Raw genomic sequence first — 20,490 nt, 5'->3', positions numbered from 1 at the left:
CTCAAATGGATGGAATGGAAACTTCCTTTTGACTGTTTCTAAAAGAGCTACAGTATGTGAAATAACTTTCATTAGCTTCAATCCAGATTTTAATTGCATTGACACTACAAAATGAAAAATTCCTTATTGGACAATAATTGACAATCTCACCAAGAGACTAGGAGGTAGCTTATAGAACATAGAAAAATACAACACAGTACTGGCCCTTTGGCCCTTGATGTTGCGCCGACCCACGCCCACCTAACCTACACTAGCCCACTATCCTTCATATGCCTATCCAATGCCCGTTTAAATGCCCATAAAGAGGGAGGGTCCACCACTGCTACTGGCAGGGCATTCCATGAACTCGCGACTCGCTGAGTAAAGAATTTACCCCTAACATCTGTCCTTTACCTACCTCCCCTTAATTTAAACCTATGCCCCTTTGTAATAGCTGACTCCATACGTGGAAAAAAGTTCTCATTGTCAACCCTATCTAAACCCCTAATCATCTTGTACACCTCTATCAAGTCACCCCTAAACCTTCTTTTCTCCAATGAAAACAGCCCCAAATGCCTCAGCCCTTGCTCATACGATCTTCCTACCATACCAGGCAACATCCTGGTAAACCTCCTCTGCACCCGTTCCAGTGCCTCCACATCCTTCCTATAGTATGGCGACCAAAACTGTACACAATACTCCAGATGCGGCCACACCAGAATTGACAAAAATGTCTGTAGAAATAGGTGATATTTTAGACTTGATTTTGAGAAGTGTCACTGGGCAAAGTGATGGTAGGTAAAGTTTTGTCCCAAATCTTGTTGCACTGTACCTAAATGATTTGGAGTGTATGGTGTTGCTACTGAGTCCCTGATAGGAAGAAAAATGTCCTTACCCTAATGTTCATCAACAAAATGAACAAACAGCAATCTTGTTACTTTAATAGAACCTTTCACTCACTGTTAACATGTATAAAATTACTGTGTGAAAATCCCATTTTAGCAATCCCATTCTCACATCCAGCCAATGTCTCAAGCTACCAATTAGTTGAATGTACAACTCAGGTTAAATGCTAAACCCAACAACAGAATTGTAGGCAACACCTAATGATATGCTGAATATTAAAAGTTATCTCAAATGCCTAAATTAATTAGAGCAAAAATTGTTAAAAACATAAGTACACCCAAAAGACTGACATTACAAAATGTTCTCAGTGATCCATAAATAATCAGGATGAAAACTAATTTCTATTGCTACAGAGTTGGACAAAACCAGTGTGGAAACTGTCAAATACCTTCCATAACCAAAGCCAACAATGTAAAATGTAAAAACAATTTAAAAGCAGTATGTTTGTGATTTATCACTATAGGAAAACAACACTGTAACCAAAGTTATAGCCAGACTTATTTATTCACAACTCAGTGGTCCACCCGTGATTATATTAAATCAGTACTGTACATGGTAAGGCTAATTTAACATGTGAATTGCTTTCAGTCCAGACAAGAGATAAACAAGGTTCACTCAGTATTTCTTCCTGAATGCCTATATTGTTATTAGTGCGAATCAACAATGGAACAATTCAGAACCGTGCATGTTTTTAGTAAGAGGAAATTGTTCTGAACACTAGATTTCACAGGGTAAGAAGAGCAGTATCCATTGTTGTTTAAAAAAAAGGATAAGGTTAATGCAATACTGAATGTGCAAAATTATTGGGCCAAGTCTTACAGTTTCAGGCTAAGTGTCAATTTCATCAAAGATTTCTCTTCAAGAAGCTCAGTGAATTTTCTTGCTGCAGGTTATCAAACATGCCTCATTAACTATCTAGTCCTTCCTATGGTGCTCTTTTCATCTGATTCTAGTCCCATTCTACCCTTGCCTACCATGTGGCACCATGCCACTATTTGAATATCACAGAATGAACCAACATCATTAGCACACCAGTGTTATCTTTGAAAGGGAGTTGTGCACCTGGACCAGCACTGCCAGTCCACAGCTGCCCTGCATGGTTTATGAAAGTTGCCCCAACCATGGCAGGGAAGGGAAAATTGGCACCCCAGTTTGCTGGCATTAAGATTGGGGTGTCCCAATGGACAGGGTAGAGCAGAGGCAGGGCGACTGCTTCCCTAAGACAAGCAGTTGAGGCCACAGTACCAGACAAGACTAGGTGCAGGTTTGCCACCTGGGTCAGTGCTGCGTTAGCTACCTAGAAGAAGGTACAGCATTGTAGGAAGCAGGTCAATAACCTTTTAAAAGAGTTCAAAGTTTGTGAGAAGATTTGTAGCTCGGGTGCTCGTTGTTGTGGTTCTGTTCGCCGAACTGGGAATTTGTGTTGCAGACATTTCGTCCCCTATCTAGGTGACATCCTCAGTGCTTGGGAGCCTCCTTTGAAGCACTTCTGTGATGTTTCCTCCGGCATTTGTAGTGGTTTGTCTCTGCTGTTTCCGGTTGTCAGTTCCAGCTGTCCGTTGCAGTGGTCGGTATATTGGGTCCAGGTCAATGTGCTTATTGATTGAATCTGTGGATGAGTGCCATGCCTCTAGTAATTCCCTGGCTGTTCTCTGTTTGGCTTGTCCTATAATAGTAGTGTTGTCCCAGTCAAACTCGTGTTGCTTGTCATCTGCGTGTGTGGCTACTAAAGATCGCTGGTCATGTCGTTTCGTGGCTAGTTGGTGTTCATGGATGCTGATCGTTAGCTGTCATCTTGTTTGTCCTATGTAGTGTTTTGTGCAGTCCTTGTATGGGATTTTGTACACTACATTGGTTTTGCTCATGCTGGGTACCGCGTCCTTTAAAAGAGTTAAAAATCACACAACACCAGGCTATAGTCCAACAGGTTTATTTGAAAGTACGAGCTTTTGGATGGCTTTTAAAAGAGGGCCTGTTGAAAGTGCACCATCAGTAAGCTCTGTACGAACAAGATGGAGAGATCATAGCCAAAGTGAGAGATAGCCTGAGTGAGTATATAGTTTTGGGAATTTGGAGGCAGCATGGGAAATTGGTGAAGAGGGGAAGAAGTGCTTTTTACTTTTTTTTGGCTCATAGTTTGTAAGGTTTTTTAATAGGATAATTTGAAGCCCAGGATCAGGGCCCAACACAAAGAGTGACTTCACATGTAAAACACAAATTCATTGGTTGATGATACTACTTGGAGAAAGTGAGGACTGCAGATGATGCTGTCTGACCTGCTGTGCTTTTCCAGCACGACACTCTCCACGACTGATGATGCTATTAATTTGACAATAGGTTACTTTACTTTCAGATTAAAAGTAAATAGGGAAAATATTTACACGTTACAAACTAAAAGACCAGTACAAAATTTTATAAAATCAAATTGAGTGCTAAGTGATTAAAATAGAGATGTAGGACCAGGTAATGTGTTGTACCTGAATGATGTCTATAAAACCATGAGGGGCATGGAAAGGGTGACTAGCCAAGATCTTTTTTTTCCCAAGATAGGGGATTCCAAAACTAGCAGGCATAGGTGAGAGGGGAAAGATTTAAAAGGGATCTAAGGGGCAAATTTTTCATGCAGAGGGTGGTGAGTGTGTGGAATGAACTGCCAGAGGAAGTAGTGGAGGCTGGTACAACTGCAACATTTAATAGGCATTTTCTAGATGGATATATGAATAAGAAGGGTTTAGAGGGATATGGACCAAATGCAGGCAATTGGGACTAGATTAATTTAGGATATTTGGTCAGCAGAGACAATTTGGACTGAAGAGTCTGTTTCTGTGCTGTACATCTCTATAACTCTCCTAACTTGCTTGGAAAACCTCCCTCCTGCTCCAAAAGTATCAGCTGTGCCTCCCACTTTCATCTCCCTTATTGCCTGCCCTTCTCTCATTCCAGGAGGAAAATAACCCATAACAGATAGAAACAGTCAAGATGGGTAGTGCAATGTTTGACATTTGGATTCTCACTCTTGTAAAGACTGTTCAGAGCCGCTGCCCTGACTCTGACTGCCCTGAGCAGCTGACTGACTTTGTCCATACCCCTGGACTGGATATGAGGGCTACCCATGGCTTCCTGTGCAGGGACTCTCTGAGAGAAGGCTATCCTACTTGACACTGCTGCCATGACACATTTCCTGGGGGTCTCTGTGTTAAATGGCATGGGGTTACAGCATTACTTTAAGTATGGTTTCATCAGCTGAGAGGTAAGGTGCAAAAAGACAAAGTAAGGCAGATATGCTGTGAGCTTCCAGGGAGCCTCCAAATTAGTGACAGTTGATAGACTAAGTGAGCTGTCCAGAGATGCAGCCTGGTCCAGTCTGTGGTGGGTGAGTGGGTCCTTAATGTCCTTGCTGTATCATTATAGTGATGATTCAGTACAACCCTACATGCAGCATTGAAGTGTAGAAGCGACCTGTAAGTGGATTGACGGTTTGTCAAGAGGGCTCTTAAATGTTGGCATGTATCAGTTGCCAATGTCTGTGGACTGGATCAATTTGGATGGTTATATGTAGTCAGTATCTGGATGTAAGTTTGCTCACTGAGCTGGGAGGTTTGTTTTGAGATGTTTCTAGGTAATGTCATCAGTGAGCCTCCAGTGAAGCACTGGTGGTATGGCCTGCTTTTTGTTTAAATGTTTAGATTTCCTTGGGTTGTGATGTTATTTCCTGTTCTTTTTCTCAGGCGGTGGTAAATGGGATCCAAGTCAATGTGTTTGTTGACAGAATTCTGGTTGGTTTGCTATGCTTCTAGGAATTCTTTCATGTGTCTTTGTTTGGCTTGTCCTAGATGGATGTGTTGGCCCAGTCAAAGTGGTGTCCTTCCTTATCTGTATGTAAGAATGCTGGTGATAGTGGGTCATGTCTTTTTGTAGCTAGTTGATGTTTATGCAAACTGGTGGCTAGTTTTTCTGCCGGTTTGTCTAATGTAGTGTTTACAGGTGAGGAAGGATACCACTTTGTGGGCGGCACGGTGGCACAGTGGTTAGCACTGCTGCCTCACAGCGCCTGAGACCCGGGTTCAATTCCCGACTCTGGTGACTGACTGTGTGGAGTTTGCACATTCTCCCCATGTCTGCGTGGGTTTCCTCCGGGTGCTCCGGTTTCCTCCCACAGTCCAAAGATGTGCGGGTCAGGTGAATTGGCCATGCTTAATTGCCCGTAGTGTTAGGTAAGGAGTAAATGTAGGGGTATGGGTGGGTTGCGGGTCGGTGTGGACTTGTTGGGCCGAAGGGCCTGTTTCCACACTGTAAGTAATCTAATTTAATCAAAGAGCACTTTGACTGGGACAACGTATCCATCCTAGGACAAGACAAACAAAAACATGCACGAGAATTCCTAGAAGCATGGCACGCCAACCAGAACTCTATTAACAAACACATTGACTTGAATTTAGTTTACCACCACCAGGAAAAAAAACAGGAACTGACATCACCGACCCAAGGAACCCTAAACGGATAAATAAAAAGCGGGCCATAGCACCAGTGCTTCACAGGAGGCTCACTGGTGATGTTACCTAATATGGTGAAGAAAAATCTGAAAATCAACCTTCCAGCTCAGTGAGCAAACTTACATCCAGAACCTCAACCTGAGCTGTGAATCTTCTCAAAACTCAGTAGCCAGCAGCTATGGATCAGCTTTGATATGTTGGTGCTAGATATCCAACATGGAGACCCTTTAGAACAGGTGGCAAAATGAAGTTGCCATACACCTCTGACTTCTGTGTTAGGAATTCTCAGCATCCAATTTACCACATGGCAGGTGGTACCACAGAAAACTGCATATCAATGAGACAAAATGTGTGATCAGTAAGGTCATTAATAATCTCCATTAGTAGGTAGCACTCCACTGTCTCGAGGGAATCTCAGCTCAAAGCCATGAACTTAGTTAAAAAATGCACTGAGGTGTTCCCAACGTTGACAAAGACCTTGATCACTTCTCATATGATTCTGCCACATCTCCCCACCACAGCTCATGTCTATCAATCAGGCCATGTACCATTTTTTCCATTTAGTTTAAAGAGTTATGCAATCTCAATTAAGGGGCTGAATTTTCCCAAGATTTGGCAATGTTAATATTGAGGAGTGTCATAGTGCATCTCTCAAAATGAGCCCTGATGAATTTTCTCACTCAATTCTCCACTGTTCACCTCATCAATTCTTGCATCCACCCTAAAAAGGTTAGTCTTGTGGAATCTTACATTCAGTAGTGGTGTAAGTGCTGCTGGTGTTGGCACCTTAAAGAATTCATGTGATGGCTACCATATTTACACCCTGGTTGTGTGCCATTTCAAATACTACTGGTCTAGTCTGAAGTAGTACCTAGGTGAGGACAGCATTCACAATCCAGTGGATTGGACAGCAGTGGTACAAGAAATGGCATTCTGCGCTCCCCAAGGGTCAGAGCCACCAATTGTTCTTTCCAACCTCACACTCTAAGTCTCCCAATAAGATTCACCATTTTGCAGATGATACAAAAACAGGTGGAAAGGCAATTTGCAAAAGAGATACAAACATTTTACAGAAAGATATTGATAGGTTAAGTAAATGGGCAAAAGGTTGGCAAATGGCACATCTTGTGGGGAAATGTGACGTTGTTAATTTTGGAAGGCTGAGCAAAAGAACCAAGTAATATTGAACGGAGAAAAGCTGCAACACAAAGGGACTTATGGTATTTGTGCATGAAACACAAAAAGCTAACACACAGTTGCAGCAGGTAAGCAGGAAAGCTAATGGAATATTGTCCCTTATTTCAAGATGATTAGAGGATAAGAGTAGGTAAATCTTACTGCAACTATACAAGGTATTGGTGAGACCATGCCTGGAGGACTGTGGGCAGTTGTCTCCATATTTAAGAAAGGATATTGTTTAATGGGAGGCAATTCAGAGAAGGTACATTATGATGATCCTCACTGATCATGACCATAAATCTAAGGCAAGGTGAGAATCTTAAGTGGACCATTGGACAGTTGTTGTGGTTCTGTTTGCCGAGCTGGGAGTTTTTGTTGCAAACGTTTCGTCCCCTTTCTAGGTGGCATCTTCAGTGCTTGTGAGCCTCCTGTGAAGTGCTTCTGTGCTGATTCCTCCAGCATTTATACTGGTTTGAATCTGCCGCTTCCAGTTGTCAGTTGCTGTCCGCTGCAGTGGCCGGTATATAGGGTCTAGGTCGATGCGGGTTGTTAGCTGTCTTCCTGTTTGTCCGATGTAGTGTTTTGTGCAGTCCTTGCATGGGATTTTGTACACTACGTTGGTTTTGCTCATGCTGGGTATCAGGTCCTTTGTTCTGGTGAGTTGTTGTCTGAGAGTGGCTGTTGGTTTGTGTGCCGTTACTCATAACAGCTAACAACCCGCATCCATGAACACCAACTAGCCAGGAAACGACACGACCAGCTATCCCTAGTAGCCATACACTCAGATGACAAACAACACGAATTCGATTGGGACAACACCACTATTATAGGGCAAGCCAAACAGAGAACAGCCAGGGAATTCCTAGAGGCATGGCACTCATCCACAAATTCTATCAACAGACACATCGACCTAGACCCTATATACCGGCCACTGCAGCGGACAGCAACTGACAACCAGAAGCGTTAGATTCAAACTAGTATAAATGCCGGAGGAATCAGCACAGAAGCGCTTCACAGGAGACTCCCAAGCACCGAAGATGTCACCTAGAAAGGGGACGAAACGTTTGCACCAAAAACTCCCAGCTCGGTGAACAGAACCACAACAACGAGCACCTGAGCTACAAATCTTCTCACAAACTTTGAATATTGGACAGTTTTTTTTTATCTGTGTTGAGAATCTCACTTTTTCATTCTTGGATATTTTCCCAACATTTAACAAAATTTTCCAAGATGCTCAGAGACTGGGAAATTTCCACCATTGAGTGTCTGAATAAACGTTCAAAATATCCAATGTGCTAGAGCTCTGTTTCAAATATCCTACATAAAAAAAGAATTTGGGGTGAGTTTGACAGTTTGTGGCACAAAACAATTTTTTGAGGCTCTGATCTTAAGCATGGTCAATGAAAATGCACACTGGACAACTGGGTAAGAAGGTTAGCATTAAGCTGCTGATGTTTCATTATGTTCTATAGCAGTAAATCAGCAGAACTGTGAATCAGTTTCATTGACCTTGCTGCCTGATTCTCTAATCTGCATTCTAATCAAACAAGAACGTACATCTAAAGTGGAATCTTGAAACATTTATTCTTTGAAAGTCAAGTTTGTGTTCAGTTTCTAATCAGTGGGATTCTTGACTATTATTCAGACATCCACCGATCCATGAAACCTTTGAATTTATGTTAAATGTTGGGGTTAAAAATAATGAAATTTAAAACAAAAATGCAATTGTAGCCCTGAAACTGTCTCCTCTTAGTCTTTTGTGTTCACCATTGTTCTTTCACTTTATATTACTACGGAAATCCAGACATGTTCCAAAATTATAAAAAAAACTTTCTCAACACTAATGTTTCCAAGTTAGATTTGAAATGGTGAAAATGGGCGCGTAACTTCCATCCATTGACTAACTCAGCAGGTGTGAAATTGGGCTTGGGAATGAGGTCTAGTGAATCCTCATCACCCTTTTAAGAGACATTTTGAATGTAAAGTCCTTTCAATTTTCTTTATTGTTGATACCATCCAAGTAGAGAAGTATATGACATAGTTGAAAATGTGTTGCTGGAAAAGCGCAGCAGGTCAGGCAGCATCCAAGGAGCAGGAGAATTGACATTTTGGGCATGAGCCCATCTTCATGAAACCCTGAAGAAGGGCTCATGCTTGAAATGTCGATTCTCCTGCTCCTTGGATGCTGCCTGACCTGCTGCGCTTTTCCAGCAACACATTTTCAGCTCTGATCTCCAGCATCTGCAGTCCTCACTTTCTCCAAGTATATGACATACTCTATTATTTCAAAAACTAAGAAAAATCATATGTGCCTGTGGTTGACATTGAACTGCTTTCAGCATTTAAAATGAGATTTTAAAGTAGGAAAAATTGCCACATTTTCAGCCAGCCAAAACCAAGATGAATATACTACCATGGTTTTGTAAAAGTTTGTTTAGGAATTATAGGTGAATTAATCAGGCAAATTTGATATTTATGAATAACATTGTCTGTTGATATCGAGGGAAGAAAATCACGTGCCTTCTAACCAATTCTACAATCCTTATTTTGGAAGGATGGATGGCATATCTTTCCTGGATCATACTGCCTTGGCATTTAGTTGGAATAAAACAAACATCCACATTTGATCTAAAATTCATCTGTTTGCTCTGTTGGCAAATGTGATCATCAGGCCAGCTGTACACATAACAGGGGATAGTGCAGGGTCATGTTTTGTTGAATTACTTCTGCCAGTACTCCTGGTGGGAAGTGACTTCAGCTTCTCAGCAAACATTTTATTGATAATGGAATCAACATGGGAACTTGAAATTAGAAACATAATTTAAAAATCTATGTTGGTAATCATTTTGGATGGTTATGCTTGATTCCAAACTGCTAAGTTGACAAATGAACAGTCTGTCTTTGAATATGCAGCAAAGTTAAAACAGTGTTAAGAAACTATAAATTTTAGAAGCTTTTGATCCGTATTCAGAACAAAAGGATGTTTGAATATATATCTTAGGTTTCTTTATTCCGAATATAACTTCACATACTAATTGTGTATAACCAAGCTTGTTGGAAATCAGAGAACAGGAAACAAATGCCGATGGTAATTCAAAGTCATCAAGATATCATAGTGAGATGTTATTGTTCTTAAATACATTTGAGATAGTTCAGGTGATAAAATCAGCAAAAATAAGGATCATAATCTTCCAATAATAGTGCACTTCCTATTAAAGTTTTTGGTCATTCCGAACATGTGTATACTTTGAAAACTTGGACAAAGGTTCTTAATCATTATACATTGTGGCAGTCCATGCTAGTATGCAAAACTTTTGATGACAATTTCATGTTTAGTTGTCTCCACAGAAAAATTGAGTCTCCTTACATATTAACTTTAGTGAAACATATTGGGTAACCTTATTTTTCCAACTAGTGCAGACATTGTTTAAAAACAAGTAGCAAGTTATAATCTCTTAATCAATGAAAGTGTCTAATATTCTCCTTTTCAATAAACCACTATCAATTATCTTTTTTGCCATCATTATGCTCAGAAATGGAGAGTGGCTATCACTCCTCACTTTAACAAGGGGTCCCAAGGTGGAAGTCAGAACCCCAAGTGCAGTCATGAGCTAAAATTCTGAAGCAGGAACTCCAAGGCAATGATGGCTGCTGTAGATCTCTGAGTTATTGCAGCCATTCTTCTGCTCTAAGCAGCTCTTGTTCATACAGCTATTTCCTTCACATGCACTGCTCCACTCTCTTTGCTTCTGCCTTGCTTTTGGTCTCAATTATTTTCACTGAGGGGGTTTCAATAATCTTCAGATCTCTGGTCGAGAACAATCTGTCAAAACCCATAATAAGTACAAGAAAATGGAATTGTTTACTCCCGTCATGTGACATTGTTCAGTTAACAGTAGGCAAGTGTTATCAAGCTTAATTGTTATATTTTCAAATTATAATTTACAGTTCACGTCTTGTGATATGCACATGGATAACCTGAAAACCAATCTAGTAGACATTGACTTAGCAATGGAGAAAGCACAGATCTTACAAAGTTGTTTTTAACCGAATAAGTTGAACGAATATAAATGTTCCTATTAAAGGCTGGACTCAAGATTGTATTAAATTATTCAAATCATTTAAGGTTTCTTTTATACAAAAAATAACCACATGAGAAACATCTTTCATGGCTATAGGATTGCTTAATCATACCTAATGTTGTCCTTCATTCCCACAGTCTGAATTTAGAATTATTTACAGTGAAAGATGTCATGGAACGCCAAGTAAAGGTCCTCCATCTGAGGGAAAAGGTCTCTTCCTTGGCTGCACTTCTCTTGGAGACAAAACATGGTGGATTCCCTGTGATTTATCAGATGGAACCATTCCATGAGGAAGTCTTCATAGGAAGCATCACCAGGTGAGCAATTTGTGTGTACAAATCCCAGTGCGTTTGTTACTTAGTAATATGAATGAAAATTAATGAATTGTACAGACCTGAATAATTTTACATCTTTGAACAAGAAGAAATCACTGAGCAACTGGTGGTAGTAGCCATTGTGTCAAAACTGTTGGAACAGACAGTTTTAAAATGGTGCATGAGGAAATCTAAATTCAAATCATATTGTTTGGAAACAAACACTATTCAAATTTAATTAATTGAGCCAGTACCTTCTGAGTTCTCACTAATATGTACAAGGAGCTGGTCAATTTTCCCTCAACGTTTTGCATAAAAGGAATTTCAGTGGGCATAAGGACAAATGGGAATCATTTTCTGCTTATGCTGATCTAAGAAAGTACGTTACTGTTGGCCAAGACATTCAATGTTGTTTGTTTGAAAATGTCAAAATATATATTCCTGGAGTTGCTACATTGCCAGCTGGAGAAGAATGGTCTAAGAGAATCCAACAAAGGAAGTAAAAACAGAAATAAAAAAGTTAAGATGCACTATGTGTCATTCATCTCAAAGTCTGACAGCTGTGTTTGAAACTCAAATCCATTTTAAATTATTTGGTTGTGTTGTCATACTTGGTGTGCAGTTGATATTAGAATTGGTGAAGTTAACAGTAGATAATCATTAGTCATTTGGCCTGACTCTCAACCTGAAAACATTTCTATGCTTTTCTTGAAATGCTTCCTTAATTTTACTGTTCATTCTGTGATTTCTTCTTGCTACTTAACAATTTTAACTGAGACTCTAAGTGAATAACTAACTTACACACATCTGTGAATGACATCAGGTGATCTTGAGGACAATTTGAAGTTCTTCCCTTGGGAGAAAAAAATGCTCATATTAATATAACACCTTGGCATGCCATTGGAATGTCTCAAATTACTTCCACAATAAATTCTTTTTTTTTGTTTTGATGCATTTTGATTGTTGTTCATTAGGGAATAAAGAAATGGTTCTGTACAAACAATTCCTTGCTAAGATGAATGGTGCTATTTAGTGAAAGTAAAGCACAATTCAGGATACCAAAAGAACCTCTGCTGTTCAAGTAATGCCATGGGATCTTTAATGTTGAGATAGATGGGCCATTAGTCTCTTCTGAAGGTTTTACTTCCCTTTTATTGAAATATTGAAATATATGGAGATGGTGGTACCTTTGCTGATGGTTGGAGTGCTGGTGAGAGACCTATATAGTTTTCTCGGACGAAGCCTGCCAAACTATGAAACAATCAAGTCATGAACAGGCTACCAAAGGCTTTTTATTGAATCATGGCCAAAAGGATGGCAAATCCCACTCACTAAGAGCTGTAAGCAATCAGAGGCTGGCAACTCCACTATTCAGTATCGGTGCCGGGGCATCTGTGGCTGCTACCAAAATGCTATCCACTAAGGCCCAGGATCATGTCATGACTGAGGCCAGAGATGAATATTGTGGAAGAGGTTGTGTGTGGTTGGGAGCACTATGGAGAGGGCAGTAGTGGAGTTGTCACAAGTGCAGGGGTATGACTATCATAGAGCCCCTGTTCTGATGCTAGGTTCCTCATTCATGCGTTGAATGCTTTGGAACGAAGGATTTCCTCAGGAGACCACAAGCAACCTCAACATGTTAGCTTGCCATACTCATTGTATAGACAGTCCCCTGTTCATTGTTGTGTTAATATCAACAGTGTGAAGTTGAAGCCTTTAAGTGGGCACTATTTAACTATTTAAAGGTTTCAAATGATAGCGGGGCACTTGTTCCAAGTAATCAAGTAAAGGAAAGTTGAGGAAGAGTTTATGGAAGGAGAGAGCAAAAGAGGGAGAGACCCTTTCTCATGGTGGTCTTACCTGCCAAGGTTGAGGGACTCAGTGAGGAGAACATGGAGCAACAGAGATGGAGGGAGCTCCAAGCATTGGGACAGCAGTGATCTTAAGGCCAACAAGGTTTCTTGACAATAAGGTAATAATTAAAAAAGGGATAGTGTTAATTAAAAAAAATGGAAAAAAATAAATTTTCACCAGGAACTTGTTGAATAGAAGAACAGGTTCACTGAGTTATATCATTTGTTTCTATTGCTTCTGTTTTGTCATCTTAGCAGCTATCATCTTTGGGTATCCGGCTTATTGTATTGAGGTTCCTATTGTTGAAGCATGCAAAGGTGGGTTACAAAAGAACATTCAAATTATCAGCAGGAGATTCAACCCATCAAGACCGGTCTACTGTTCAGCAATGTCATCACTGAACTGATTGCAAACTTAAATCCACATTCTAGCCATCCCTGATAACCTTTCACCTTCTTGCTCTACAATTATCTACCTCTTTTCCAGAAATATTCTCTGCTTCTATCACTTTTCTAGGAAGAGAGCTTCAAAGACTCAAATGATCCAAGAATGATCTTTGAAGAGAAGCTTTTTGCCTCATCTCAGTTTCAAATGGGTGATTCCTGATTTTTAAACAGTGACCCCTTGTTCTAGACTCTCCCATAAGTGACAATATCCTCTCCATATTTATCCTGTCAAGATCTCTCGGGATCTTGTACATTCAATCAAGTTGCCTCCTCCTCTCTTAAACTCCAGGGTCTAAAAGCTTAGCCTTTCCAATCTTTCCTCAAAAGACAACTTCCCCTTTCCAGGTATGGGTCTAATAATCCTTCTGCAATGTGTTTTTGTTTGTAAGTATGGCTGTTTAATACTGTGCACAATACATCAGATGTGGTCTCACTTGTGTCCTAATTGAAGCATAACTCCACTATTCAACTCTCCTCCTGATAAATGATAATATCCTATAAGCTTTCTGAATTATTTTTTGTACCTGCACAATAACTTTATATGAGCTATGTAGAGGAAACCTAGATCTGCTGGCATCTCAGAACTTGACGATCTCTCACCATTTAAATAATATAACTCTCTTTATTCTTCCTCCCAAAGGGACAACTTCATGTTTCCCACATTATCCTCCATTTTCCAACCTTCGCTTTCTCACTGTCTTAAAATTAACCTTAACTTGTTGACTTTTATGTAACGTCCTTGTTTCCTCTTCACAACTTATGCTGTGCTGTTGTCATTGTGCTGTTGTCAGCAAATTCACCAATTATACTTTCCATCCCTTTATCTTTGTCATTTATATATATTTAAGCTGTTAAGATATCAAAACCATTTTGCCAACCTGAAGGTGACCCATTTACGCTTGGTCTCTGCTTCATGTTAGCTGGTCACTCTTCTATCCATGTCAGTATGCTACACCTTCACCACGGACTTTTATTTTCTGCGATAAACTTTGCAATGGCCCCTTATCAAATGCCCAATGGAAATCTAAGTACAATACATCCATTTGAATCACTTTTATTTAAAACACATGTTACCTCCTCAAATAACTCCAACAGATTTTCAAAAATAATTTCCCTTTTAAAAAATCCAATTGCCTGTTTACTGTGAACTAATCCAAATGCCCTGATATAACTTCTTTCATTATAGCTTCTATCATTTTCCTGTGATAGATGTGAAGCTAATTGGACTGCATTTTCCTGCTTTCTCTGCATCAACTATTTCACTAGCCATTTATTTTAAAACCCTAGAAAAAAGTATATTAGGACCTGAGCACTTGTCAGTCTAATAATTTACTCAGAACCATTTTACTGTGTGATTTTCTTAAGTTCCTCCCTTCCTTCCATTTCATGATTTATTGCTTCTGGAATGTTATTGAAATCCACTATAGTGAAGACTGATGTGAACTACTTGTTCAATTTATTTGCTGTTTCCTTAGTTCCCATTATTAGTTCTGTAGAGTCACACCAATGTTTCCTTTGTTAACTATTCTTTTTCTCTAAATATTTATGGAAACTTCTGCTATCTCTTTTTAAACTTCTGACTAGCTTTCTCTCACTCTATGATTTTTCCATCTATATTAATTTTTTTGTCATTCATCACTGCTTTTGTTTCATTGTATCCAATCTCTTTTGATGTTCCAACAATCTTTGCTGAATTATAAGCTTTTAAAAATCTTTATGCTACCTTTTAACGTTTTAGTTAACCATAGATGAATATATTCATTGGAAATTTTCTTGCCTATTGGCATGTATCTATTCTGTATCTTCTGAAATATCCCCTAACTGTCTGCCTCTGAAACTTCATTGGCCTATCCTATTCTTCAACATTATTTGTCAATTCTCTTTAGCTAGCTCTGTTTTCATGTCATCATAATTACTGTTATTTAAATTTCAGAACCACTCTCATTTCCCGCAAGCTGAATTCAATCATATTATGGTGCCTAGGGACACCTTCACTTACAGATCGTTAACTAATGCCATCCCATTGTACAATACTGGACCTAGCATAACATGCTTCCTGATTTGCTTCAGAACAGGCTGTTCTAAGAATTTCTTCTGAAAACATTTAATTTACCCTTCATTCAGGCTCCCTTTGCCCATTTGAAATTTCTAGTTTATATGTAGATTACAATGTCCCATAATTCTCACCATGTATTTCTAACAAGGGCTCATTATTTCTTCCTTTTACTCTAGCTACGCTGTGGTTACTTTTAGGAGCCTTGCGCACCACTCCCAAAAGTGACTTCTTTATATTTCTCATTTCTAGCCAAATTGTTTCCACATTTTGTTTTCCTGAATTTTGGAAATCAGAATACCATCAGTAACAAATAGAGACATCCCGTTGCCTTTTCCTACTTTCCTGTCATGCACCTTCAAGCTTCAAGATTCAGGTCCCGATCTATTCCATCATACAGCCATATGTCTCTAATGGCTACTAGATCATATTTATTCATTTCTGTTTGCACTCGTGTTGTTTCGTTTGAATACTATATGCATTCTGATATACAACATTTAGTTTTATCCTTTTCCTTTTTTTGCAAATTCTCGTTGTAACTGTTGGTTGACTCTTAGATTTGTATACTCTATATCTTCCTATCATGGTCAGTTTGTCATTTTCCATATTGATACATTTCTCTAAGCCCTCGATTCTACTCTTTGATTTACCACACCTTCCCAAATTTGATCCCTCGACCCCACTGTTTAGTCTAAGATCCTTTCTACTTCCTTCAGCAATTTAATTGGCAAGCAACACTGATTCCAGCATAGTTCGGATGGAGACTATCCCATCGGTATACATACTACATTTCTAGTACTGGTGTCAATGGCTCCTTCAGGTACAGCTTTTTCCCAGCCGTTATTAGATTGATGAATGGACTTCTAGCCTTAAATAAAGATGATCTTGGCTAGTGCATGCCCTGTGCAATGTAACCTGTATGCCTCTAAGTCTCTGATCTGTACATCCTTGCTTACTATGTGCTGCCTGTACTCTTCATAAACAAAGCTTTTCACAGTATTTTGCCAGTTGTGCCATTCTTAGTATGTTCAAAGGAATTATTTCTTTATTGTATGCAACTATATATTTAGTTGTGTTTTTTCTTTATTTTATTAGCATTTTCACTAGTTACTATACTACATTGAACCTTAAGAATAGAATAAACCTCCATCACTTACCAGATGCTCAGCAAGTAGCTAACTTCTTCTGCTGCAGAAGAGCAAAAATCATTCCCCAGAGATTGGAAAATGTTTAAGCAAAAGCAATAGATCACCTCTTTCCATTCTTCCACTAAAGTCGCTGAATCACTTAACTCTGACATTCTATGTAAGTTGCACTCAAGTGGCACTAAGTCTGCTAGTTTTATGAGCTCCTAACACAAAATTCTGATCTGATTCATTCAATGAGGATCCAGTTCCATCTGGTTCTTAATTAAAGTGCTCTTTCACTAGAAAGTTTAAAAAAAAGCTTTGTGTCAGGTTGGCAACTACATAACTCAAATTGTAGATTTCATTTTAGCATCAATTGTAAACTTTATTAGATTTATTTAAAATTAAAATTTGGACTTTCTTACCCAACAATTGCTTGCACTCCATCCTAGGTCAATTTTTTAATTAACTTGTACAACACCTGATATGGGGTGCTTGGTGCTCATACTCATTGCAAATAAATTTTCCATTCTCTAACGGGAGCATCCATTCAATTTGATGTGAATGATAAACAAAGAAATTCTGATAAATGTCTACTCCAGATTCATTTACCCATCTTTTCACTTTACAAATGTTAATGGCTCAAGCATTTGCTATTTGTTTAAGTAAGTTGCCGGTGTTGAATTTTCAGCCACGTTTTTACTCATTTTGTGAATAGGTTAGAACTTTATCAAATCTTGGAAAATGAAATGCTATTTGAAATACAAAATGATGACAGCTGCAAACAACATTCTCAGATGAGCTACAATGAGGTAAGATAACCTGAAGTGATTTGACAAAGTAATAACACTCATTGTTTCCAGTGCCTATTTGTCTAATCAACTCATCTATTTGATGCCTTAATTGTAACTCCAGGGTCATATTTATATCTAGATGACCAATGTACCACTTGTTGCAGGCATCAAGTAGTAGGAAATCATGCAGCCTAAGTGTTACGTCCAAATTTCAGGAATGTGATTGGATTGGATCCAGGTCATCCTGTAGGATTAATTTGGAAAATTTGGAATCTTGGAGGGCCTACAGTGATGTGAGCGAAATACCACCACCACAATCTTTAACAATTTTTATCGATGTGCTAGGTGGCATAACAATAGATACTGACTGTACTCCTTAGGTTTTACCATGCATCTGTGGAAGTAGCTTTCTGTCTTTGCACTCTAACAAGCTCAATACTTTGCGAGAACTGAGAATTGTCATGAGCTTTTTAAATGAGAAATCCAGCTTCTATTTGAATCTCAACAAGCCAGCTTATAAATGATCTCAGCTACAATATTATTTTCAGAAAGACAATAGGAAAAGAGAAATTGCAATCTATTACATTTGTCTTTTAAATTACATCGTGCTGACAAAGTAAATAAGAGTACTACATGCCTTAAGTGACATATAATACTGTCAATATGGAAGATAATGTGAATTGAGGAGAACACATAGTTGCAAATCCACAGTCGGCCTGAAGGGGTCTGCTAATAGCAAGTTCTGGGCTACTGTTTTGAAATGTTTCAGTCTGTTAAAAGTAAGTATGTTTTCAATAGCAATTGAATTTGTATGTTAGAGGATAAATTACTGGATCAATAAATAAAACTATTTTCTTAAATAGCTGAGCAATTGCATTGACCTGTGGCTTACAGTGCACATTCACTGTACCCTGACCAAACGGTTAGAATTACTGTTTTATATGCTGTTTTATTGTTTTGGAACTTGGGGGAAAAAGTCAAAACAACGGCAGTTTTAAAAGGGAGAAGAACAGACAAAGGAAGCACATGATGAGGACAGTGCAAGAGAGAGAGAGAACCTGCACAATTACTGCCTTTACTGTTTTTGAATTCATGTATCGCTGGACATTGGAGTGTACCTGGGAAAATTAACAAACAGTGAAATTCACAACTGATTTTGGAAGAACCTGTTTGGGCAAAGTTCACAACACAGAATCAGATAAGTTAATTGTTGTTTTAAGTCTGTCCAATAGAAAGGCTGCAGTAGTGAGTACAGTGGGTTCTTTCTTGATTATATGTTTTTGGAGATAAGTCTCTTGATTAAACTTAAAATATAAGCCATAACTATAAATTTAACCTGGTGCATTATTGTGTAGAGGAATAAGACGGTGTTATTTTCTGGGTCTGTAGATTGTGAAGGAGCAAAAATGGCCTTTGTAGTGATATGTACTTCTTGTCAGATGTGGGAGTTTAAAGACAGTTTAAGGGTTACTGCAGATTATATCTGCAATAAATGCTGTTGGATGCGAATCTTATCAGATTGAATGGGTCGGTTGCAGAGACAGTTAGAAGCGATGAGGAATTTGCAACAGCAACAGTATGTGATGGGTGGCAGTTATAGGAAGGGGGGGAATGTCTCAGATACAGTCACATAGATGGGTTAACTCCAGGAAGGGTAAGAGAGGTAGGCAGCTAGGGCAGGAGCCTTTTGTGGATATACCCATTTCAAACACGTATGCTGTTTTGGAAAATGTAGGGGGTGATGAATTCTCAGGGGAACGTAGCACGAACAGCCAAGTTTCTGGTATTGAGACTGGCTCTAATGCAATGAGGGTACGTCGGCTTCCAAGAGATCAATTGTGTTAGCAGATTCTGTAGTTAGAGGTACAGACAGATGTTTCTGTAGCCAGCAGAGGAAAAGCAGAATGGCGTGTTGTTTCCCTGGTGCCAGGATCAAGGATGTCTCAGAGAGGGTGCAGAATGTTCTCACGGGGGAGGGGGGGCAGCAAGAGGTCATTGTCCACATTGGCACCAACGATATAGGAAGGGAAAATGTTGAGATCCTGAAGGGAGATTACAGAGAGTTAGGCAACAATTTAAAAAGGAGGTCTTCAACGGTACTAATATCTGGATTACTCTTAGTGCTACGAGCTAGTGAGGGCAGGAATAGGAGGATAGAGCAAATGAATGCACGGCTGAGGAACTGGTATATGGGAGAAGGATTCACATTTTTGGATCATTGGAATCTATTTTGGGGTAGAAGTGACCTGTACAAGAAGGATGGATTGCACCTAAATTGGAAGGGGACTAATATACTGTCAGGGAAATTTGCCTAGAACTGCTTGGGAGGATTTAAACTAGTAAGATGAGGAGGTGGGACCCAGGGAGATAGTGAGGAAAGAGATCAATCTGAGACTGGTACAGTTGAGAACAGAAGTGAGTCAAACAGTCAGGGCAGGCAGTGACAAGGTAGGACTAATAAATTAAACTGCATTTATTTCAATGCAAGGGGCTTAACAGGGAAGGCAGATGAATTAAGGGTTGGTTAGGAACATGGGACTGGGATATCATAGCAATTACAGAAACATGGCTCAGGGATGGGCAGGACTGGCAGCTTAATGTTCCAGGATACAAATGCAGCAGGAAGGATAGAAAGGGAGGCAAGAGAGGAGTGGTAGTAGCATTTTTGATAAGGGATAGCATAACAGCTGTGCTGAGGGAGGATATTCCCAGAAATACATCCAGGGAAGTTATTTGGGTGGAACTGAGAAATAAGAAAGGGATAATCACCTTAGGGATTGTATTATAGACCTCCCCAATAGAGGGAAATTGAGAAACAAACTTGTAAGGAGATTTCAGCTATCTGTAAGAATAATAGGCTGGTTATGGTAGGGGATTTTAACTTTCCAAACATCGACTGGGACTGCCATAGTGTTAAAGGTTTAGATGGAGAGGAATTTCTTAAGTGCGTACAATTTTCCGATTCAGTTTGTGAATGTACCTACTAGAGAAGGTGCAAAACCTGACCTACTCTTGGGAAATAAGGCAGGGCAGGTGATTGAGATGTCAGTGGGGGAGCACTTTGGGGCCAGCGACCATAATTCTATTTGTTTTAAAATAGTGATGGAAAAGGATAGACCAGATCTAAAAGTTGGAGTTAAATTTTGACCATATTAGGCAAGAAATTTCGAAAGCTGATTGGAGGCAGATATTTGCAGGTAAAGGAATGGATGGAAAATGGGAAGCTTTCAGAAATGAGATAACGAGAATCCAGAGAAAGTATA

The 20,490-nt window shown here is 39.3% G+C and overlaps 1 protein-coding gene across 2 annotated transcripts in view; it reads left to right on the top strand.

The window, feature by feature from the left end:
• The window catches only part of LOC132815428 (chloride channel protein C-like), a 126,781-nt gene that overhangs the window by 87,405 nt on the left and 18,886 nt on the right, over positions 1 to 20,490 (top strand). For both annotated transcript variants that reach the window (XM_060824353.1, XM_060824352.1), the window contains 2 exons: positions 10,777 to 10,956; positions 17,152 to 17,245. In XM_060824353.1, the coding sequence (XP_060680336.1) occupies positions 10,777 to 10,956; positions 17,152 to 17,245 (274 nt within the window). The remainder of the gene's footprint in view (positions 1 to 10,776; positions 10,957 to 17,151; positions 17,246 to 20,490) is intronic.

The sequence above is a fragment of the Hemiscyllium ocellatum genome, chromosome 4, assembly GCF_020745735.1.
Source record: "Hemiscyllium ocellatum isolate sHemOce1 chromosome 4, sHemOce1.pat.X.cur, whole genome shotgun sequence".
NCBI classification, from domain to species: Eukaryota; Metazoa; Chordata; class Chondrichthyes; order Orectolobiformes; family Hemiscylliidae; genus Hemiscyllium; species Hemiscyllium ocellatum.
The sequence above is the reverse complement of the archived record's forward strand: the minus strand, read 5'-3'. Positions and strand labels throughout refer to the sequence as shown.